Raw genomic sequence first — 24,486 nt, forward strand, 5'->3', positions numbered from 1 at the left:
TCTAGTAAATATGTAGCGAAGAAGCCATTGTGTTTCGAGTGAAAACTACATCTAAGACCGAAGATCGTGTTGTACTCTGCTTCTGATCACAAAGGCACTATTCAAACGTTTATCGCGAATAAGCTTCGTACACAAGGAGACTGTGCATCACACAACTGTCCAAAGTGGGAAGTGCGATTCCGGGACAGGTAGTGAACGGTTGTTTAATGCAAAACCCATTGTTCACGAACTTCTTGTAACAATTTGAGATACGCGTGAAGCAAGTTATCAAGTAACTGTAAGTTCACTGAATGTCAGCCATACAACTACGCGTATGTGAACAATTGTTCATGAAAGGTTAAGGTACAGGAAAATGTGTAACCATTGAGTACGAATTTACTATTGGTGCTTTTCCCTCACAACAGAAATTTCGAATGGTAGAGGAGGTTTCAAAGATTTATTACTGATCAAATCTCTCTTCAGCTGAACGTCACATAGGTATGTCCTGTAGGCTAAAGGGACGGATAATAAATTCATGTGGATGATGATGGAAGAATTGTGCGAGGAAACACAAGAATCCTGAGGCACAAATCTTCATACAAGATGTACTATGACGACTACGTGCAAGGATGGAGTTTTTTAATCCTAGTAAATAATTTATTTCAGTACGAATGTATGCAATATATTAATAACAGGAGCTATCATTTTTTTCATACGCCTCGGATGAAAAAAAAAAAAAAGAAATGAAATCTGAGTTTTACGTCCGAAGGATATGCCGGTTATACTGAAGGATATGGTGGTGATGAGAAATGAATAAAATGCTGGAATGAAGAAAGTGGGAGAACCCCCAGGAAACCCATGCGTACGGTGTTTGTCCACCACAGAATTCACTTGGCGCGAGCTGGGATCGAACCAGGGACCCCGTGCACCAGAGATGAACGCTATACCACTGGGTCACCGCACCCCTCGGATGAATTAGCGTTTGCAATATTATATAACTCTCATGAATCTTAACATATTTCTTAGAATTATTTAATTCCAATAATTTATTGGAACGCATTTTTGTTAAGTCAAACGAGTACGAAAATTGCACTCTTATCTGAAAGAGAGGTAGGGATTGTTGGAATAGGAATTGTTGGTAGGGTAGGACCCGGACACTATTTTCCTCCGAGGAATCATACATCCAATAGGATTTAAACCTAAGAACGCGACGCGAATGGGCACTTGTACATCAATATCGTTGTGTGCCTATGCTACTGAGGCTTACCTGGGCTCAGAGGCACAGTGCACACTAAACGCTCTTTTCCAGATGAGGTTTCCATACCTACAAATCTAGAACGTATCCTCATGTTTATTCTACGAGGGAGATTATTAGAGTAAATAAAGGGTACACAAATTTTGTGGAGGAAATTGTGAGCAAAAGGAAACATTCATTAATAGCAAAGGTAGTGTGTGAGGCTCAATGCGAGTACCTTTGTTCTCTAAAATAAATTAAATTTGGAATTTAGTTTCTAGAAAAAATTTGATTAGTGTCGGACTGAAAACAACACTTAGCCTAAAAACAGACATTCAGACGGGATAGCAGAGTTATAGGCATTTGTAAAGAAACTGCAATAGATTCAGATTTATGTCAATGAATGCTTACTACTTACGGACTTAAAGTTTTCCATTCCAGTTCATCGTAATTGGCACCAACACTCACACAAACACTTCACTACTACACAGTTTGTAGAAGTTGTTCGGTGGCACTTATTTGGTCCATAAGGTGAATGGAAAGTCCTCTAATTCATTGGACATCAAAATTGCTAGAAGATCAATCCTGTGCGGTGACCAATAAGGAGTCGAGGTCCCAGCATCATAGGCGGCTAGCAATCGTCTTTTCCCTTCTCTTCTGTGAGGGCGATGTTTTTCAGCGACTTCCCTCTTTTCGGGAGGACGTCGAGGGTATCTTCTAAATACTCTGAAGTATCCAAAGAATTGTAAAACAGTCTTTTTACGTATTGGAATTATTCTTCCTCATATTACATTTGTCTTTCGATGATTAAGTTAAACAAATAGGACGAGCTCGCACACGGAGATCTTGCGCGACAGACTTTTGGAGGCAGAAAGATTAATGTTACAAATCGTTGGTCATATTTGTAGCTTCGTATGGCGTTCTTCGAGCGATGAAGTGTCCATACAGGGTGTGATTGAAAAGTACCGGAACTTTTCCCGCCGCGCGGCTCCTTGGCGTTCGAAAAATGTGAGGGGTGGGGGGAAATGTGCGCGGGACCTTCCTCATTCAAGCGGAACTTGGCCCAGTGCGCTGCGAGCAGCGGTTGAGAAAGCATCGCTGTCCGCGAGAACGTCGTTTTGGTCGTCGGTCACGTTTTTTGAGCGCCGAAAATGGGGAAGATGTGATGTCCCGTACTCGGATCTTTGAGTGGCACAAGGCCTTCAGGGAAGGCAGGGAGGACGCCGATGACGAACCACGCTCTGGGAGGCCGTCGACGTCGAAAACCGATGAAAACGTCGACCGAGTTCGCGAATACCTGAACCTGGACCGTCGGACAACCCTCCGGGAGATCAGCGAAGAACTTCATTTGACATACTATGTAGTGCAAAAAAATTGAACATGCAGAAGGTGTGCGCCAAACTGGTCCCCAAGGTGTTGACCGAGGAGCAAAAAGAACTGCGAGTGAAAATGAGTCGTGAAGTGCTGGATTGTGTGGAAGCCGACGAAGAGTTATTAGACAGTGTGATCAGTGGTGATGAAATATGGTGCTACATCACATTTTCCCCAAAGGCTTCCTTGAGCAGGTCCTGGGTCTCGGTGAACGTCTTTTTTAGTTTGACACAAAACTTGATGGCGTAGCGTTGGTCAATCTTTGACTCCATTTTCGGCGCTAAAAAAACGTGACCGACGACCAAAACGACGTTCGCGCGGACAGCGATGCTTTCTCAACCGCTGCTCGCAGCGCACTGAGTCAAGTTCCGCTTGAAAGAGGAAGGTCCCGCGCACATTTCCCCCACCCCTCACATTTTTCGAGCGCTCGGGAGCCGCGTGGCGGGAAAAGTTTCGGTACTTTTCAATCTCACCCTGTATCTCAGCAAATTGATTTCCTGGCGATGAGAACGTCTCTTCTATGCATTCCTATCTTAGGTTTGCAGTTTCGTTGAACTTTTTTCATCTTATGCTCTGTCTGCATGTCTGTTTCCCGGCTAATGTTGAAGGCCGATTTAATGAAGTAAGAAAAGTAATCGTTTCTATGCAATGAAAATTAATTTGGAATAGTTGAATTTTCCCCGATTATTTCCTTTTACTCGTTCTTATTTATTTTTGCTTTCTTTCTATAATTACAAATTAGATGAGTTTTACGATATAATAGCCCTCCAAAAATTCAAACTAATTTTTCATAGCTGTGATGACGAAAAGAGTAATTACTTCTTAAAATGTCAGCAGAATTGATTTAAAATAAAGCTAAAAACAATAAAAGTCAAAAGAGTTTTCAATTATTACATGCACATCGTGAAAATTTAATAAATTAATAAGGATTTCTGCATTGAAAAGTTAGTACAGGAAAATGTTAAAATGAATACTTACCCTGAAACCGCAGTTCCACTTTTGTCATTTAAAGGGATATCTTCACTACGAAATTTAAGTCCACCTTGTAAAGGCGTAGAGCAGACAACTGGATAGGAAAAGGCCGCCGTGTCACAAGGTGGAAGAGAGGCATTTACTCCAATAGTAGTGGTCGTTGGTTCTGCATCGTTCTCATCCTCCTTTAAAAATAAATAATTAAACTTGATCATTTTCATTCATCATTAACCATGTATACAAATTATCCTGTTAACTTCACATAAAATACATTTGCAGTCTTGAAAACTGACGTTTATTCCGCACCAAATGAACTACAACGTATACTCATTGACTAAATGCAATTACATACACTATTTGATTTCCTATTACAATTACCTTTTAACTAAAAATTGTGTCACCGACCCCAGGCTCATTTTATTAAATTTGGAAGAGATTGGAAAAGACATTGTTAATTTTGAACATTATTAACCAAGCCTCGTATATGAAGGAACAATCTCGAAGCTTTTCTCATCAGTTTGGTATGTTATGCGTCTGTGTTAGTAAGCCTAGCTTCAATTCTACGGCCGTATATGGTTATACGACAGAGGAACTGAACACGTGATCCCAGCATTTCTGATGACTGTTTCTTTGTGTCTGATTTTCAGGACTCTTACCCGTCATCCACGCACTTTTGTAGTTGAGAGAGTTGATTGGACAATGTTTTTCGGGACTCTTACCTTCCACCCACGCTAAATTGTACCTAAAAGAGTTAAGGGAATCTCCAGTGCTTCTTTTGCTCGTGACGACGCACGAACTACGTCGATCATCGCTCGGTAGGCCGCCCTTGATTACAAGTCGTGCGTGCCATTCTAAGTTGATTCGCGCCGTTGCTTTATATACAATATTATAGGTATTGGAAGAAATCGTTCTTCACCGTGGCAGAGCTTGGATAGATACGCGAGAAAGAGCGACAGAGAGAGAGAGAGAGAGAGACGTAAACTCTGTAGCGAGGGATAAAACAAACGTAAATGTTATGGTTATATTCACAAAATTCTAACCACGGTTATATCCAACATAGCTAAACCGTGACAAGACAGAATGCAAGCTTCGGATGTAATTATGCCCGAACATACTACTGCTTTGCTTGTTAAAACTTGATAGTATTTAGAATAGGTATTGTAGAGCTTGTGTATAGAAGCTGGAATTTGAGTCACGTAGTTGCATGTAGCAGACGACTTCAGATTAATTCATTCGTAAATTGTTCAAACTCGTGGAAAAGGATAGTGAGAAAAAACAGTAAGTTGGTTTTAAATAAAATAAAGTAAATTTAATTATTATAGAAATATCGCGAGTATAAGTTTTTGTAAGAGATTAAACTATAACATTTTATCTTTGCTCGCGAAAATTTACTTCCGTCAACTTTCGATAATACGCACAGACGAACAAACACCAGTCAGCTGATCGTAGCCGAACATACATACACACAATTTACATTATTTGCACCTTTGATTCAAAAATAAATTTATGAATATGAAAAATTGTTTTGTGCATGGTGTTAGTTTATAAAGTAATTGTGTTGATTTAAATTTGGTTACAGTCGTAACATTTTACATTGAAGCATTTCGTAAAGTGAAACCTGAGTTTTGAAGAAAAAAGAAAAAAAATTGGTCATCAATGGTTGTAATATCAAAATTTTTAGTGTTTCATGGTTTGAATTTTTATTTATCACATGTGCATTGGATTTGGGTACTTACATTTTGTATTGTGAATTAGTTATTCATAATTTGTATCAATATGGATCCCAGTATTTTAGAACAATTTCAAACATGGTTAAAGGACCAGTTAGCACTGATTAGGGCATAATTAAAAATCAATACTCAGAAAATGGAAATGAATATTGAACGTTTAGAGTATTTTAACGGCCTCATGAGTTTAGTTTCGAGCTCCTATTTATGAAAAAAAAAATTAAATAAAATAAAAAAATATCATCATGAGGCCGTTTACAGTAACTATAGGCATAAGTTTCTTTGACATATACTTAGATAAGAGTGAAGAAACCAATTACGTTACTTGGCGTAGAATTCATCTATTAGAATGTTTTGGTTCACCAGATAGAGATAAAAATTCGAATATTCCAAAGGAAATTACTTTCACCGCACGAAGTTGGCCATTTACATTTGACGTTACGGCAGAAGTGCGCACAGGTGACAGACGACGGATAATAGTTATAGGTAGACGTACAATGCAAGAGTTGCAATCTATTTTAGAAAAGTATCAGAAAATAGGGCATCCTGAGTATAATCAATACTTGTATGAACAAATTGTAAGAGAACTCGAAAGTGAACCAGGCAAGTGTAGGAGAGACAAAGCTAAGAATAAAAAGTCAGCTAATATATCCGACGTAGATTCAGACAAGTAGCTGTTTTGTAGGTCAGCACTATTGACTCAATACGCGGCCTTAACTAAATCGAAATCATCTAATAAACGCGCGATCCATAATTTTTAATATATAGATTTTGAAAAATGCTTGGAATTAAAATCGTCGTCGAAAGTAAAACCACAGTATGCCACGGTAGTTATAGTAGATAATTTGTGTCAGAAAGCATATGCAATCACGCCTTCTACTGAAATCCAGTTACCACCGTTGAGTGTCAAACAGTCGAACAGCTGTGAAATTAGGCCAATCGAATTTGAATGTTTAGAAAGTAAAAATAGTTTAGTACAAAGTCATTAAGAGCATATGCAAGCTAACGTCACTCTTGTAGAAGATGAATGTACAGAACGATGTCAGGTTTCTGCACCCATAGTTATTAAATTACCGCCATTAGTATTACGTCAGGCTAGCGTTAGTGAAATAAAAGTAGACTTTGAAGAAGTAAACACAGTTGACATTAATCAGGAAGCGTTTGAAGTAGTGACACAATTGATTAGTTATGAAACGAAGGAAATTTGCGTGAATAACATCCGCTTTGAATGTGTTAGTAGTGAATTACCACCTTTAATAGTACATCAGGCTAGCGTTAGTGAATTTCCGAGCATAGAATCCAAAGTGCAAGGCGTATTCAAGATCGAAAAAACCCTTGACTACGCACAAGCCCAGGTTGCGGAAGAAAATTTTGAGTCATGTGATAGTCATGTCGTACTTGAAGATATTTGTTTGTTTACACCGTAAATAGTTGTTAGAAAAAACCACGTTAGTGAGACTATTGACTATGATTTTGGTGAACAACTTTGCGTAGTGGCGGATGAATCGCTTTGTAGGTTCGAACAGGAATTTAATGTGTCGTGTGAAACGCTTGCTGGAAAGTCGATAATAAATACACACAGAACAAAACAGGAGGATGTTAATGTCCAGAGAAAAGAAATAGGTAATACGGAGACAGTAACTAAACAAGGATCGATGCGAGTACCTGTAGACAGACAGGTTTTAAATGTAGTTGTAACGCCGGCGAGGGATGCCGATGAATCGTATGAAATGAATGGTAGCGTAGTGGTAGCGCGTACCCCTCCTCTCGGAGAAGCCAAGGGAGGTTTGAGAGTTGAGTTTGTACGATATTGAGGATTTAATGCTGTTACTTTTGTTTCGCAAGCAAACTGTTTTGCGCGATTTCACGACTACATATGCGTCTGTAGTACCGTACGTGTCATTTAATACGAGTTACGTCTTTATATTGCAATTCGATTCTGTACGTATCGATTTTGAACATAGTGGCGCATGTCAACGACTTCAAGTGAAAAGCTTAAAATGTAGGTCTGCAAAGAGAATTGTGTTTTATGTAGTCAATAGTTCTTGCGTGATTAATTGGTCAGGACTATTACCCGTGACCAGGCAAGAAAATAATGTTATCGTCAATGAATGTAGATTGAAAAGTAAGCATACGCTAGCGGAGAAATTAAAATGCAAGGATAAAGCCAAAAGGGAAAACAAAATAGTTCGAAAAGGTCAACCGATTTTCCACAGCATAGCAGTTCGAAATAAAGGGATGCCACGACGCATAGCTAGCAAGATCAAGGTCCATAGACGTAAAAATAGCGATAGACAATTGGGTCATGAGCGTAGTAAATTAGAATTCCTTCGCGTATGCAAGTTTTAAAGCTAGTGTCCCGCCATCGCGAATGTGTAAAAGGGGAAAATTTGATTGTGCAAGTAACTGGAAGGCGAAACAGCTGATCGCTCATGGTGACAATAATATTCGTCGACCTAATCTTAGAGTGTACGCGCAATGCAAGCGAGCAAACATCAGACATATGTTAGAAAGTAAACCAAGAGTAAAAGAACAGTGCCATAGCAAGCGTAATTCGGGACGAACTAGATGCAGATCAAAGTCAAGCCGTAGGCGAGTTTATTTCGAATCGAATATGCGGAACAGGAGAACATCGACTCAGAGGAATTTTAAGAAACGTAAACGCGAAGAGCAATTTGTGCAAGGTATTGTAATGCATCGTAAATCCAATCGTTGTAAACGAAGGCGTGTCATTGTGTGGAAATCTGGAAGATGTGTTGTAGAAAGGAGAAAAGTTCCGCAAATCAGAAAAAATTGGAAAAGTACACGCGAACGCGTCAAAGTGCATACGTACAAGTGTAACCTGCATCGGTGGAAAGTTAAAATTTTTAGCGCAATCAAAGTTAGAATTTCGCCCGAACTTGGACTAAATCCCGGAAGAGACGAGGAAAAAAATACCGAATTTGACTTTTTTGGCTTTTAGAGAGAATGAAAAAGGGATCATTATTCATTTATTTGATTATTCCTTTCGAATTCCGAAAGTTAGGCATTTGCTTTTCAGCTTGAAAGAGTATGCCCATCGTCGCCGGGACGCCAGCACGAGTTACCATCGACGTTTATTCATAAATCAGGTATGTCAATTTAAATGTCATGTTTTATGGTTTCTTTACAGCTTTTGGAGATGACAGATGAACGTGGAAGGCTGAGGAAGGACAGCATTGGAAATTTTGAACAGGTAATTAAACTTAGAACGCGAATTCGGATTTTGAAATTTTCATAATGCCCCACCACTTTTGAAAAGTATGGTTATCCCGTTTTGGATACGGAACTTCTGTATCGAATTCTTGTTAGGATGTTCATGTTCTGTATACTTTGTTTCATTTCAGGTGTTTCCAGTTTTGGAACCAGACTTCATAATAAAATTTCATTACATAATCTTGTTTTGAGTTTTTATTCGTTCTCCTTTATGTTGGTATGAACATTTAGCTACCCCCAGACAATCATGCATTTAGAGAAATAAGAGGCAATTAGAGACATTTACAAACCTAATTAGAGAAGTACTAGTAATAACTACAATTAATTATGAAACTTGAATTTTGAGTTAAAAAAAGGAGAGAAAAAAATGTGCTCCTCAGTTAATAGATCTTTTCATCTGACGTTGTCATTGAATAGTGGTAAAAGTATATTAAATTTCTAATGTAAGATTAATTCGGCGTCGAAAATATTGTAAATTAAATATAATTTAGTATAATATCGAAAGTAATTGACAATAATGTTGGATTTGATAAATCTGTTTGCGAATTTATACATATATGATGTCTACTATGACAAGTCAACATGTATTCGTTACGATTATAATGAGACCTGAAGTTAATTGAGTTCAGAGATAGCGATATTATAAGTTAAGAAGAGTTAAAAGTTATAATATAACTCATCACCTAGGAACATCACTACTTTCCTCGCCAAATTAAAGTGATGAATCCAGGGTAGCGTCTGGTTGGGTTCCAGCTAATGTGTAGATTCGGCAATTAACTACACATTCCAAATTTTGTTTAGACCTTTAATATTTGGCATATTTAAGGAAAAGTATAGTAGCAAAATTGACGTTTAGATTTCAGATTTCAATGTAATATTTCATTCTGATTTGGTTTGAGAGAAGATAGAAAAACATTACTTCTTTTGGATTTTGAAAATTCTTTTTCTTTTCTTTTGTACTGGGTGTTATCAATTGGATTTGTCAAAGGAAGAATAAATCAATTGATAATTCCACGGTACCCCACTTCTACGATGAACACCGGATACAATAATGTATCGATAGTATTAAGTGCTTATGTTAGGTAGTGTGTTATATCGGCCAGTGTTATGTATAATTAAAATTATGTTGTGAAAACATATTAGTTGTATTATGTGAAAAAAAACAGGCCCCGAATATCATTATTATTTAATAAATAGTTTAACATGGTTATTCGTACCCTGATTATGACAAATATTCTCGGATGTGACTTTGTACCGATAATAATAAGTGCATTTGCTAGTTAAGCCACATGTTTATATTGGCTACTGCTCTTTAAAAGGTTACATTTGTAAACCTACCAATTTTGTAGGTATGAGAGGGCCTTGAGTAATATTAATAGTTAAATGATTGATGAATTGAAATGCGGGGCTGTGACATTAAAATTCCTCCCCAGGGCATAATTCTTGTCGTCCTCTTCATTTATATTTATTTTCTTAAAATGCCTCCTAAAGGCCTGAATGTTGACAGCCCAATTGGGGTTGGGAAATTTACTCGGCTGTGTCATAACTGGAATGTGTAAAGCATTTAGTTTTGGTGGTATATATATAAGATTTTAGTGTAGAAGCGATTCATCTGAATCGTCAAGGAATTTAGCAACCTTGCACACTTCAGCTGTAGGAGATTGTAAGTTTGCGCCCGTTGGTTTTCGGGACCAATTCATCAACCTACATTTTTTTTTATGAATGACTTACGACCTGTGTTGTCAACTAGTGACGCACAGGGTGGCGCTTCGCAGGCTTAATTGCCGCTTAACTCATTTATTCGCATTAAAATGTTTAAAGGCCTATTAATTGTGTTATGTAATGCAAATATATAAATATTTTAACCATTTTGCGTATAATGATATGATACATAGTAATGCCAAATAGTACGAGGGCTATCCAGAAAGTAGATTACGTTTTGGAATAAGAAATCAACAAATTATAGGAAACAAATTTTATTATATACAGATGAAAGCCACACACAAATACTACTTTTCGACATAGTCACCATTCAAATTAAGGCATTTATCGTAGCGATGTACGAGCTTGGAAATTCCTTCGTCGAAAAATTCGGCCGCCTGCGACTTCAACCACTTCGTTACCTCTTCTTGCAGCTGTTCGTCGTCATCAAAACGCTGCATAGCCAACCACTTCTTCATTGCTGGGAATAGGTGGAAGTCGCTCGGTGCCAGGTCGGGACTGTACGGCGGATGAGGAAACAACTCCCACTGAAAAGATTCAAGAACTTCACGCGTGACATTTGCCGTGTGGGGCCGGGCGTTGTCGTGAATCAACAAGATCTTAGAGCTCAACATTCCTCTGCGCTTGTTTTGAATTGCTCTTCTGAGGTTTTGCAGAGTTTGGCAATAGCTTTGAGCGTTTATTGTAGTGCCTCTTTCCAGGAAGTCCACCAAAATCACACCTTTTCTGTCCCAAAAAACAGTCGCCATCATCTTCCTTGCCGACATTGTTTGCATGCATTTCTTGGGTTTTTGGGGAGAACCTGTGTGCCCCCACTGCATTGATTGCAATTTCGTTTCACAGTTCATGTGTTTCACCCATGTTTCGTCACAAGTAACGATGCGATCGAGTAAAGAGTCACCATCCTTATTGTAGGCGTCCAAAAAGTGCAACGCTGCAGCCATTCGCTGATTTTTGTGGTCCTCTGTCAAGATTTTTGGAATCCATCTTGCACAAAACTTGTGGTAACCAAGCTTTTCGCTGATGATTTCGTGCAACAAACTTCGCGAAATTTGTGGAAAACTCAAAGAAAGTTCCGTTATTGTGAACTTTCGATTTTCACGGATTTTAACATCGACTTTTTCGACAAGTTCGGCAGTCACTTTGCTGGGTCTCCCACTTCGATCTTCGTCGTGAACATTGGTTCGGCCATTTTTAAATCTTATGACCCACTGTCGCACTCCACCTTCAGTGATAATGTTGTCCCCATACACTTCACACAGCTGCCGATAGATTTCTATCGGTTTACAGTTTTTTGCTGTCAGAAACCTTATTACTGCACGCACCTCGCAGCTCGCGGGATTTTCAATTAACGCAGACATTTCAAACCGTCACAGTATCTTAACGGAGCACAGCACGAACCTCTCACTAGCACGGCTAGATGTCGACTGAGCTGCGCAACGCTCTGACCCCAAGATGGCCGCGCTAGCCCCGCCCCTAGCGGACACAGACGAAAACGTAATCTACTTTCTGGATAGCCCTCGCATATATGAAGATTTTCACGTAGTTTTGAATTTTTCCAATTTCAAAATAAATTTTGCAAGTTTAGTATTTAAGTTTTGTTCGTATATTATATATAAACATACATTTACATATTATATTCATGCATTTTAATCATTTTCTCGAATAATGTATTTTTGAAATGAAGATAGTAATTTAAGTGCGGAAAGCATATTAGAAAAAAGTTTCGTTTTCATAATTTTTCATGAGTTAATCTATTGCTCAACCACTCTCATAAAGGAGAGAATACCTAATTTTGTTTCGTTTTGTGGTAAATATTCATACACGTGGAAAAATTGAGTTAATTCACTTTAATAAAATTTCTATTTACTTCAATACATAAAATGTACTAGTTGAAACTTTCGCTACATAATTCATATGAATAAAATAGTCGTAACTAATGAATTACTTTGGTGTTTAACTGTTTTTATATGCATTAGTTTAAAAGGAGAGAAAATATTGTTTTAAACTAGCACTTGCCAATAAACTTACACAATAGCAATACTATGTAACGAAATTTAAACTGAATTTGAGAATTTTCATATTAAAAAAGAAGAAAGAGACGTAAGAATTTTTTTGATTAGTTATGTAATCTAATAACGGGTAGGTCCCATTGCTCATGGTATGTTGAGGAAATCAGGCAGAAATTAATTAGGCACGTGGAGATCGATAATGTTCATCAAGCCAAGAAAATGATTGTGTATAAAGTATTTTTAAGTTGTATACGTTTGAATTCAACCGAAGTGGCATTGCGCATTACAACTGATTTAAGACTATTTTTAGATGCCAAAAGGCTGTCATAGAGCGGCATCTTCGTATAACTTTCTTGCTATGATGCATGCGTATTTAACATGATGCCAAAGGCCAATAGAGGGTGGCTCACACATGAAGCTCACTCCTTCTTGCTTCTCGAATGCCTAGCTTGTGAATGCTAGATGAGTAGGAAGTGTTTGTTGTGCATGTTCAATATTTTTGGAGGTGGATCGTATATCCCTCTTGTATTATTCGTTTGCAATTAATGCCCATAAATGTGTTAGTAAAGTTTTATGTTGCCATTGCCAATGAGGAGTTTTGTTGAAGATAAGATTAAGTAATAATTGTATCAGCCAAACATCGTGTGTTCGCTAATGTTGTAAAGATCCGTGCACTAGTGTTGGTGCCTATGTACCTGTTTTAGTTGATATTGCTGATTTGGTAAGGATGTAAATTCATGTTTGTGAGTACCACCGTTAAAAAAAGTAAGTTTCTGATATATTGCTTTAAATAAGAGCAAGTTGAGAGAAATTACTTTGTGAAGTTGACATGTGATTCCAAATTTATTTGAAATATTTCAATGAATCTTCCATTCTGTCGTTTGAGCAACATGATTATTGAAACTTGGGATTTTAAATGATTTTATATTTCTTTAGTATTTTTGATATTTCATAAGTTGCAATATAGTATTTTAAATAATCAGTATGTGATAAACGCTATAATTATTTTACGAAATTTTCGTTTTGAAAATTGTTTTCCTTTATTAACGTTTTCATCTGTATGAATGTATATATATTAGTTTACATAATTTTGATGTTACATTAGATGTTTAGTAGTTGGTAGTTGAATATTATAAAATATTTTGAATAGGTTTGAGTATTGATTAAGTTTTGTTGTAAAAAGGTGCATATACACACATTACACTACACCAGATACGCATATTAGGAATTTCGGCCTTACCGTTTACACCGTCGTTAGGCAACACTTCCGAAATCGATATGAACATTTTCCATTATTGTTTAATAATTAAATGTTTTGTGTGTTAATGTCTATCTGTATATCCATTTGGTCTAATGTGTCTACTATGATTCCAAATATGTTATATTATACGTTTAGTGAAAAAGATTGGAAAGTCAAATGAAACACACATTCATGGTGAGAAACCGATATTTGCAAATAAATAAATAAAAGAAAGAAAAGGAACTATAAACTGCATATATAAATAAATGAAATAATAATGAACATTTTACTAATGGTGGGTTAAAGGTGGCATTATAAATATAACAGGTGTCTTCACAAAAACGAAAGGTGGCTTATCGTCATACAGATTGAATAGCCTTATAGTTAACAAGTGAAGTGTGATGTACCAGATACAGTGACGTCCCAATATACTGATTCCCATAGTGAACTTCCAGTGACTTGAATTTGTATACAGGGTGTTCCACAATAGAGTGATTTCCCAGTGACACTAATATTGACTATTAACCCTCTAACGGCCACGGTCCTCTTCATAAATTGGATCAATTTGTTCGGTCACTTGTTCGGGTACCAATAGGATGTCACCGACCCCAGGCTCATTTTATTAAATTTGGAAGAGATTGGAAAAGACATTGTTAATTTTGAACTTTATTAACCAAGCCTCGTATATGAAGGTTCAATCTCGAAGATTTTCTCATCAGTTTGGTATGTTATGCGTCTGTGTTAGTAAGCCTAGCTTCGATTCTACGGCCGTATATGGTTATACGACAGAGGAACTGAACACGTGATCGCAGCATTTCTGGTGACTGTTTCTTAGGGCGGGGAGATTTGTTGTGGGGAAAATAACCTCTGGTTTTTAGTAAAACACTAGGTATTTGCTCCCGGGGTATTTTTGCGAAAACCTGGGGTTTTCAGTGAAGAGATTTGCTCATTATCAACCGTGGGGTGAAATACCCAGGGTTTTTCTTGAAATCCACCGACTTGCTGTACATGTGGCTGAAAAGTATAATTTTCCCTGTCTGTCTAATCAAATAGAACCCAGCGTCTTGCTTTCCTGTGAGCATGGTTATATCTTTTTTCTGCAAAGCTTTTAGGATTTGGAATAGGCGTTAACATGTAGCTTGTACAAGCATAACCACCGTCAGCTATTAATAATCCAGGAAGGTTTCTTTCTTCGGCTATGACTCTCAGAGAACAGTTCCTCCAAACTGTTGAATCATGGGTGGAGCCAGGCTAACGTGCAACGATATTTAATATTTTCATATTAGAATCACAAATTAGCTGTGTATTGATATTATGTACCCCTTTCCTGTTTCTATACAACTCTGCAGTTGGACCAGAGGGTGACAGAACTGGAATATGCGTGCAATCAATTGCTCCAATTGCACCAGGGAATTGTGAGTCCTCATAGAACTTCAGTTTCATTGCAGGCACTTCTGTTCCTGCAGGCATTACTGAGGCCTTCTAGCTATAACTCCAACTACACTGTGAAATATTTTTCCTGCAATTGTGCGATGCACATTTACCAAAACATCACCAACTCGTTGAAAGGTGCCTGTGCGGAGAATGCGTAATGTAATCAATACCTGTAAATCTACGGAGCAGTCATGCTTACGTACTGGTTTGTGTAGATCTTCTTCAATCAAATGCATTAAAGCTCGGAAAGTTTCTTTGGTATAGCCAAAACGATCTTCAAATTCTTCATTACTATAGACTGCCAATGGATCTACTCTGCCACGTATTGTGTAATTTCTTTGGTGTGGCTGGCTCTCAATAACATCACCCACGTAATCGATGTGGTCTATTTCGTCCAGATTGATTACAGGAAATTATTCTCGTCTGAAAAAACACTCCTACCAGTAGGAAAAATTTCCCCCAATAAAGTGCTAGGTATTTAAACCTTGGGTTTTTTCACTGTAGACCAAATATCTCCATTTTTAAAAACCCAGAGATATTTAACTCTCCAGACGAAAAACCAGTTTTTTTTTTGTTTTTTTTTTAAACCAAAACTAAGGGGGCAAAAACCTCGGGGTTTCTTGACACACACAAGCCAAATCTCTCCAACTTTAAAAACCTAAATGAGAAAACCCAGGGGATTTGAAAACCACTAAGCAAATCTCCCCGCCCTTAGTGTCTGATTTTCGGGACTCTTACCCGTCACCCACGCACTGTTGTAGTTGAGAGAGTTGATTGGACAATGATCCTCTCTATATTTGATTTTTGGGACTCTTACCTTCCACCCACGTTAAACTGTACCTAAAAGAGCCACGATTAGCTAAGGGAATCTCCAGTCGGTAGGCCACCCTTGATTACAAGTCGGGCGTGCCATTCTAAGTTGATTCGCGCCGTTGCTTTATATGCGCTCCCCTGAACGGGTTGAGCATCAAAGACTAGACTATTGATCAAAAATCAAGTGATCAAATCCCAAGTATAAAAGGGAACTCAGTGTTCATGAGAGTGAACTTTTTTTTTTTTTTTTTTTTTTTTTTTTTGTTCGTAATGTTGTGATTGCTGAAGTATTACGCGTCGTGTTGTACATACTATTTCTCGTATACCAGGATACTAGCTTACACTCGCATGTGTTAGGAAACTGTGCGCCAGTTGAAATCTTGGGATAATTATTGTGCAGCTGTGAGTGTATTAACGTGGACCAGTACAAATCCCTATTATGAAGCCTCTTGTGGACCTTTGCATCCAATTGGGACTCGTCACCAGAACCACGGCGTTCCTGAAAGAGTTGACCGATCGAAAATTACTGAGTAAATGAAAATTTATTGACCGCGTTGCCACCTCGATGACGTAAAAGCCACCGTAAATATATGAAGTAAATGTTTATTTGTCTGTTTGTAATCTTTTGATGTTATTTTTTTTAATGTGGTATAAATTATACTGTTTCATTATATTCTTTACACATTTTAGTTAGGCTTTGTGATTTGATCCTCAAGTTAATTTTAATTTATCGTTATTTGTGCCTAGTTCAGTCATTTTCACATATTTCCATTTTAAGGTACTTATATTTTTGTTTGCCGTCCTCCCAGCTTCGAATGTAACAAAAATGTAGGTATTGGAAGAAATCGTTCTTCGCCGTGGCAGAGCTGGGATAGATACGAGAGAGAGAGAGAGAGGCGTAAACTGTGTAGCGAGGGATAAAACAAACGTAAATGTTATGGTTATATTCCCAAAATTCTAACCACGACGAAGACCACGGTTTTAATTGTTAAGCATACGAAGTGATGCTAATTTAATAAATAATAAACAGACTCACTTATATATTCGTTAATTGACATATCAGCAGTATGATTCTGAGACTTCTTGTGTCCATCATTGGGGTCTTGTAACTTCAAAACAATTTCGTTCCAGTGAGTTAAAAACTGTTCTGAATTTAAAAGGTTTGCACCACAATGCTGCTGACTGGAGATTGTTCATAGGTTCCAGTAAAACAAATCTAACAGGAGTTCTTCTTCACAAGGGAAACACATTTTCATCTATGGCACATTCGGTAGTAATGAAGGAAAACTATGCGAGTATGCAGTGATTGTTGGAGAATGTGAAACATGGTGAACACAAAGGGCTTTTGTGTGGTGATTTCAGGGTTATTGGTCTATTGCTTGGGCTACAGACTCGTTACATCAAGGTACCTTACTTCTTATGTGAATGGGACAGCAGGGCAAAATCTCTTCACTGGGAGTAATAACTGTGGTCGATCAGAACTACATTCGTCCCTGATGAGAAAAATGTCCTCCATGTACCGTTAGTGAAACCTTCTAGTGTCTTACTACCGTCTTTACGCATAAAATTAGGGGGTTATGAAATAATTTGTGAAGGTTTTGGACAAAAATGGGACATGCTTCAAACATTACCGAGAAGTTTCCAAATCTAACATAGAACAAACTGAAGGAAAGAATACTTACAGTGCCACAGATACGGAAGTTAATGATGATTCAGGTTTTGAGAATATGATTGGTGAAGTTGGACTGCTTGCGTGGGCAAATATTAAGAATGTAGACAATAACTTCTTCGGTAACCACAAGGCTGAGAACTACGAAGAATTGGTTAGTGATATGTTACTACACTTCCGACGATTCCAATGAACATGAGTGTGAAGCTACACTTTCTGCATAATCACTTGGGTTACTTCCTAATAACTTGGGACAGTTCAATGAGGAACATGGGGAGAGATTCCACCAGACAATTGAACACATGGAGAAAAGATATAAGGGAAGGTGGAATATTAACATGCTTGCTGATTTTTGTTGGCTTCTGAAAATGAAGTGAAGTTGTGCATTCTTTTGTTTCTGAACTAGCTTCATGTATTGATTTCTGTTTCATATGTATATTTGACTAGCCATTGTTATTACTTCTGTAGGTGTTACAAACCAATGAACTACTTTTATTTATGCATCTGTTACATGTATATTTGCTACGATAGTAATAACCAAGTGTTTTAACGTATTTGGTATAGTACGTATATAAGTATTACTACTGCTACTATAAATACTACAAAAAACACCAATGGCAATTAGCGCATTGCAGAAATATGTTTAGATTTTAACATAAAAATATAAATAACCATGGGTAAAACTGAAGTATTGATATGTAGCAATTTTCATTTTTGTTTATACAATAAATATATGTATGTAGATTTCAACACTTAAATGTCTATTTTAGCTATAGATTAAAAAAATAAATGTGCTACAGAAAAAGCGATTATATTTTGGAAATCGGCGCAAATTTCCGATTTCATATCACCCTAACATTCTGTTTATCTCGAGTTTGAAATTTTCTATATATATTTTTAAAAATATACAAATTTCATAATTTTCCTGTGTTTTGGCGCTTTTTCTGAAGAGACTTGATGTGTTAGCGTAAAACGAAGTTCATTTTCGTAATCTGCATCCTCAAATTATATAAAAACAGAAGAAAAATTTAAGTCATCAGAAACTTCATTTTAAAATGTAGGGTTGTGTAGTTAAACCGGATGTCTTTCTCAATGTTCAGAAAAAGTGTCTGTAAACAAACAACATATATAAGAATTAACACATTTCCCTCAAAGTATATTAATACTTGCATACTACCGTAGTGACGTAATAGTCGCATGACAGACATTCAATTTTCATACACCTGGTTTTCGGGTTAATCCATCATAGAAGCTCAGTTTAAATGATGATACAAACTTAAAAAGTAAAATACTACAAACCCAATAAATAAATAAATATCTAGATAAATAATAAAAAATCAGAGCTTAAGTAGCTTAGGATTCAAACATGACTCAGGCAATAATGAAAATGACTTTTCACCACAACTAATAAATAAAATGATATTCACAAGCCCTAGTGGTGAACCAAGCGTTTCAAATTGAATTGGATTCCGAAAACAGGCTGTTTGGACTTACGGCCAGGCCTGTATTTATATATTGTGCGCCCCTGTGCTCTAAATAATTTGACCCCACCCCCGAACAAACTTATGTCTCAAATAAGGAAACAAGCCGTAATTTTGCAAACGCACCAGTTCTTGTAGAGTAGCAGTTTAGGTGTTACAAGTTACAACGTAATTTTAAATGACCTAATTCTCTCAGTGATGGTGGTGTTCTGCCCTAAGGTATGTGTTTGACTCAAAGGTCACTGGGCAAGGTGAACCGATGGTAGTTTGCCTTCTATGGGATGATGACGTACTAAGGACGGGACCTACAGCTTAATTTGGGATCCAAACCACTTGTGTCCCCGAGAATCGAACCCGGGACCCCTTGATTACAAGGCAACGAGCTTAAGCACTCAACCATTGGGGACACTATCTCAATACTGGCATGTAATTTTTTCATGTAGGATTTAATTTACTGTCTGGAGAAAATGCATTCTGTTAATTCTTAATCAACCGTTATGTCATTTTTATATTTCATAATTTCACTTGAATTATGATCGAATTTCTTAAATGTTTACACTAGGCAGTATTTTTGACATTGTTTATTTTGAAAATCTTTCTATTTTACGTCCCACGGTTATGCCGGCTAGGTAAAGGAGACAGTGATGATGAGAAATGAATGAATTGGTGGAATGAATAAAGTGGCAGGAAACGGGAGAACCCCGAGAAAACCCATGCACATGGTGTATTGTTTATTTTGAATTTATCACATAATTAAAGGTTATAGTGAGTTTAGTAAAAAGCATTTTATAAAATTTTACAAGGATAAATCAAAAAGTAAGGTGAAATTGTCTGTCAAACCCATAGTATTGTGTGTAGCTAATTAATTCTTTTCCATGTTACAGGTAATCTGGTAATAGAAGTGTGACGGCTTGTACAACATTCTATGTCCACCCGTCTGGTGCTGAGAGCAACTCAAAGATGGCACAACGACTGGAACATTACACCAAGGAGGAAGTGCGCGGTGTCATTAATTTTTTCTGGGCCAAGGGACCAGAGGAACCAAGGGACATAGAGTGCCATTGATATTCATGGAGAATTGGTGCAGGTCGTCCATAAGAGATATTCATTTCATTGGCAATGTCCTGGAACCGAACTCTTCTGTCTTCACGAATCATGGCATCGACGACAGCCACATTCGTGTCGGTGATGGACGTTGATGATCTGCCACTTCTGCCAGTACTCCTACCACTTGCAAATGCGTTACACCACACGTACACTTGTTTCAGCGAGATAACACTATCTCTGTAGACCTGCACCAATTCTTGATGAATATCACATGGTTTTGTTCCCTTGCCCCCCCCCCCCCCAAAAAAAAAAAAACAAATGACACCGCGCACGTCCTCCTTGGTGTAATGTTCGAGTCGTTGCGCCATCTTTGAGTTGCTCTCAGCACCAGACGGGTGGACATAGAATGTTGTACAAGCCGCCATACTTCTATTACCAGATTACCTGTAACATGGAAAAGAATTAATTAGCTACACACAAAACTATGGGTTTGACAGGCAATTTCACTTTACTTTTTGATTTATCCTTGTATATGTAAAAATTATATTAGTTTACATAATGAGTGTGCATTCTTTCATATGTTTTTAACCTACTCGAACGAATAAGAGAAACTTTTTCCAAAGTATTTGCAAATAAACTTTTTCTCCTGTATGCATTTTCTTTTCTCATGTTTTAGGTTACATTAATAATAAAAAAAACTTCCCGAAGTATTTGCAAGAAATGTTTTTCTGTTGTATGCGTTTTCTCATGTTAGATTACCCAAATAAAAAAAAATTTAAAAAACTCTTCCCAAAGGGCATTTCAAAAATAATCGAAAACGACCAATATTAGAGTTCACTTCATAGTTTTTTGGATGGCTAAGATGAATGTGACAGTTCAAATCCAATTCAACTTTAAGGCTACACCACTCCCCAGAGAGGCGGCAAGATATTAAAAGTAATCGAAAATGACAGGCATCAGTGTTGAATTCATAGTTTTCGAGGTCGCTGAGTTTAACGGTATCACTTTTCATGACGTTCAAGTTCATCCTCACCCCTTGGGGTGAGCATAGGAGAGGATGACTTTTTAAAAATAATCAGATAAGCTAGCTAATAGAACTACTGTAATTAGAGCGAATTAAACACATTAGCATATTTTCTTGCGCTTGTGCAGGACTCTGCGGGTTGCTAGTTTTAAATATTACTTTATTGTGAATATTTAAAAAATCAAATAAGTGGGATTGCACATGGGATCAAGTCACATGATAAACTGTAGGTCCACACTACAACATAGTCTAGATTCTGAAGAATTCAAACTTCAAAAGAACAATAAAACTTACCCAAACACGATTTTCCTGTTCGTCTAAAGGCACAAATGGAACATTTGAGGATGGTTGAAGAATCCCTGTCAGCGGACGTTTTTGTTGGGGCAACATATATCCTGTAGGTGCATTGTTCTCCTTATCCGATGCCTCTCTCTCGGGATCTTCGCTGTTCACTGAACTTACAACAGGTTCCGCAGCTGCAATATCTTGTAGTATACGTATGGGTTGAATATTAGATTTTCTTGATATCCCTTGTTGTTGTGATGTTTCGTAAGGCCTTTCTGTTGTTCCAGAAGCAGTATCCCCTTCATAGATCTCAAAAGGTTGAATTGGCGGTTTTTTCACTTCTACTACCTCTAAACAAATTGAAATGGAAAATATTTATTTACATTTAACAAGGACATATGGTTTTTTCTCTTCTATTCTAACAATTATTCTATAACTACAGAAGAAGAGATAAAAATTGTCGATTTTAGCCAATTGAGTCGGCCCTCCCGAACGACTCTTTTAACCGCTGTTATGGTCCGATACATGGCTGGCCACACTGGGGCTTGCACTTGATAGCAATATCTGCTGAGCCGAATCCGTGGAACGATGAAGGTAAAAGTGACAGCTTTCAGGGGAGAGAGGATTCATTTGTAGATTTTCATCCGTCCATTATAGCCAGTCGGAAATAGTGATGCGGCGCAAATAAGTGAGTTTAATCATAAGTAAAGTTGGTGTGCACTAATCATCCGATGATGTAGCCACCAAGCCCTGTGGTACGTGATTGGTCAGAAGTTGTGAGAACACGGCCCAGCCCGCACGAACCCCCGATACAATACGCTCTATTAGGACATCGCCGGCTATAATCCCTTAGCGCCTTACCATTTTTCTCTCCTAACATGAGATTTAGCGTACAGGGGATAGCTGACCTTTCGGCCGTTGTGGCGCCACTAACGTGGACTAAGCAGGACTGGTTGTCTATTGTCACGTAAGTCTGAGTGGGTTTTGACAAGTGTAGTGTGGTCAGGGTTACCAAATAAAAATAGTCGAAATAGGGACGAGTTGACGAGTTTCAATGAGTATTAACGGGAAATGTTTTGATAAATATGATCTAGTGGTAAAAAGTGAGCCAGACATCAAATAAAAAAAAAGTAATGATTTTAGACTGAAAGAAATACAAAAGTATAAATACAAAGAGTTAATATAGTAGATCTAAGAACAGTTAGGTATATCTTACTTTTAAAACATTGATTTACGTAATCTAAATTTTTATCAAAAAATCGTACTTCACGCTTGACTTAACTCTACTTATAATCTTTTTCAAGTTTGGATTTTTCTTCAGGCTGTCGAAAAAATCAGCTTTCATCAACTGGGCAGAACACATATTTGTTGTTTCCATAAATGAATTTGACGGTGGGATGCTTAGGAAGAAGGACACGACTTTAAAAAAAAAATTGGCAACTCGGAGCTTTTCTGAAATAGCATTTGCCATTTACTGCCCACACTCATAACGACTCATTAAAAATTGTGGGCTTTGAAGTCGTTGTCTGAGGTAAATTTGTCATTTGGGCAAAATACAGGACATTTGCTGTCCCGTATCGAAGCTCTCCGGGACGCGGGACAAAATCATAAAATAAGGGACTGTTCCTTAAAATCTGGGACATTTGGGAACCCTGAGTGTGATGTTTTAAGTGATTTTTTTCTTCTTGCTAAAAAAAAGTGCGTGGCGTGTGTAGACACTATAGTTGCATAATGCTTGCAGTATCTTTATGTGATAAAATTAACAGCACAAAAATGTTATTTTATTATTTTTACTACGGTATATTGTTGTGTACCATTTTGTATGGGAACAATGATTTGGTTAGCAAAGCCATTGTACTTACTATAAATCGAATTTTGAAAACTGGATTACTATCGCTGCCTTCTATCGCAAATTCTACTACTATTTCCGAGGAAAACATTTCCGATCACTTTCCTGATTCTGAAGCATATATATCCATACCAGGTACAGTTACAGAATTGTTGACTGGTCTTCATACTGATCCTAGAAAGTGTAGTTTTTTGCCTGTGTAATTAAATTAAATTTATTTATGTTTCTGAGTAGTAATGGGGCCTATGGGTAGGTTAGTTCTTTTCTAAAGAAAAAACAGACCTAAAACTATTAGCTTATGGGCAAGTGTCCCGATTTCTGTGCTACTTTGTGGGAGCCCTGACACATACGCTTTAGTAGAACAGGAAAACGAATTACCATGTACTGAAGAAATTGGAGAACCTACTTCAACTTAGCATTTTGGGCTCCCCATTACGGGAGTCTATTTCAACTTCTGAGGGCCCGGCTCCCAAAGCTTCCCGAGATCGGTGCCCTTGCTAATGGGATAGAAGAAACCAGAGCCTTTATTTCAGATACTATCCCAGTATTTAGTGTGTCACTGGTAACCCCAAATTTTCCTAATATTTATCTAGATTTTATTTACTTTTGTGAAATGCAATATCGTAGTAATATAGGGTCTATTAGTATATTCCTATTTACATCTTACTAAAACGGATAATAATGATTTACAAAGATCTCAGGTTTTAGAAAGATATTTATGTAGTTCTGACACTAACATATGAAATCTACGATAATGCCAGGAATAAATATAACCATTTTGCACTAACATAGGAGAAAAATAGACACATTCATTAAAGTGTAAACTAAAAGTGAAATTCAGTTAAGTTATAACGCAAATGAAATACAATCCTTAACAATTCAGACTTTACACACTCTATATGCACAATAAGAAATTAGTCATTTCATAGCATTTTAAAGAAATTAGTCAATTCATAACATTTTTGCCTATTGTTCACTACTATTGTTACAATTTGTATAATATTTCAATATTCCCATTTATGATTTTCTTTTCAGACATTGGATCAGGTACAGTGAAATTAGCTTCTACTGCTTTCTTTGGAGGTTTTGTTGTTCGGAAAATTATTGAAAGTATAGATTATGCCTCATGCCACAAACTTATCAGTCAGGACAAATGCAATTCCACGCTTATGAGCTTGATATATAAACAAGACAGTAGAAACGTAATGTACTATCCTACAAAAGAACTAGTATGGGTGATTCACGTTGTTGAAAAGGCCCGACCGGTTTATGAACACCCGAGTTCGGAAACTCTTTCCTCCTACACTGTTTCCTTTCTTAGTATTTGTAGTACCCCTTTTCGGACAATCATTCATTTAAAGCAAGTGTAAAAATTTGCGATGTAATAGTTCCA

The 24,486-nt window shown here is 37.3% G+C and overlaps 1 protein-coding gene across 3 annotated transcripts in view; it reads right to left on the reverse strand.

Annotated features, from left to right (window-relative positions):
* Window positions 1-24,486, reverse strand: part of LOC145695197 (mitotic checkpoint serine/threonine-protein kinase BUB1-like) — a 186,850-nt gene that overhangs the window by 74,661 nt on the left and 87,703 nt on the right. For all 3 annotated transcript variants that reach the window (XM_081772179.1, XM_081772180.1, XM_081772178.1), the window contains exons 11-12: window positions 21,254-21,594; window positions 3,563-3,741 (exon numbers count right to left, since the gene is read on the reverse strand). In XM_081772179.1, the coding sequence (XP_081628305.1) occupies window positions 3,563-3,741; window positions 21,254-21,594 (520 nt within the window). The remainder of the gene's footprint in view (window positions 1-3,562; window positions 3,742-21,253; window positions 21,595-24,486) is intronic.

This window comes from Thermobia domestica, chromosome 9, assembly GCF_964235325.1.
Source record: "Thermobia domestica chromosome 9, izTheDome1.hap1.1, whole genome shotgun sequence".
Classification (NCBI taxonomy): Eukaryota; Metazoa; Arthropoda; class Insecta; order Zygentoma; family Lepismatidae; genus Thermobia; species Thermobia domestica.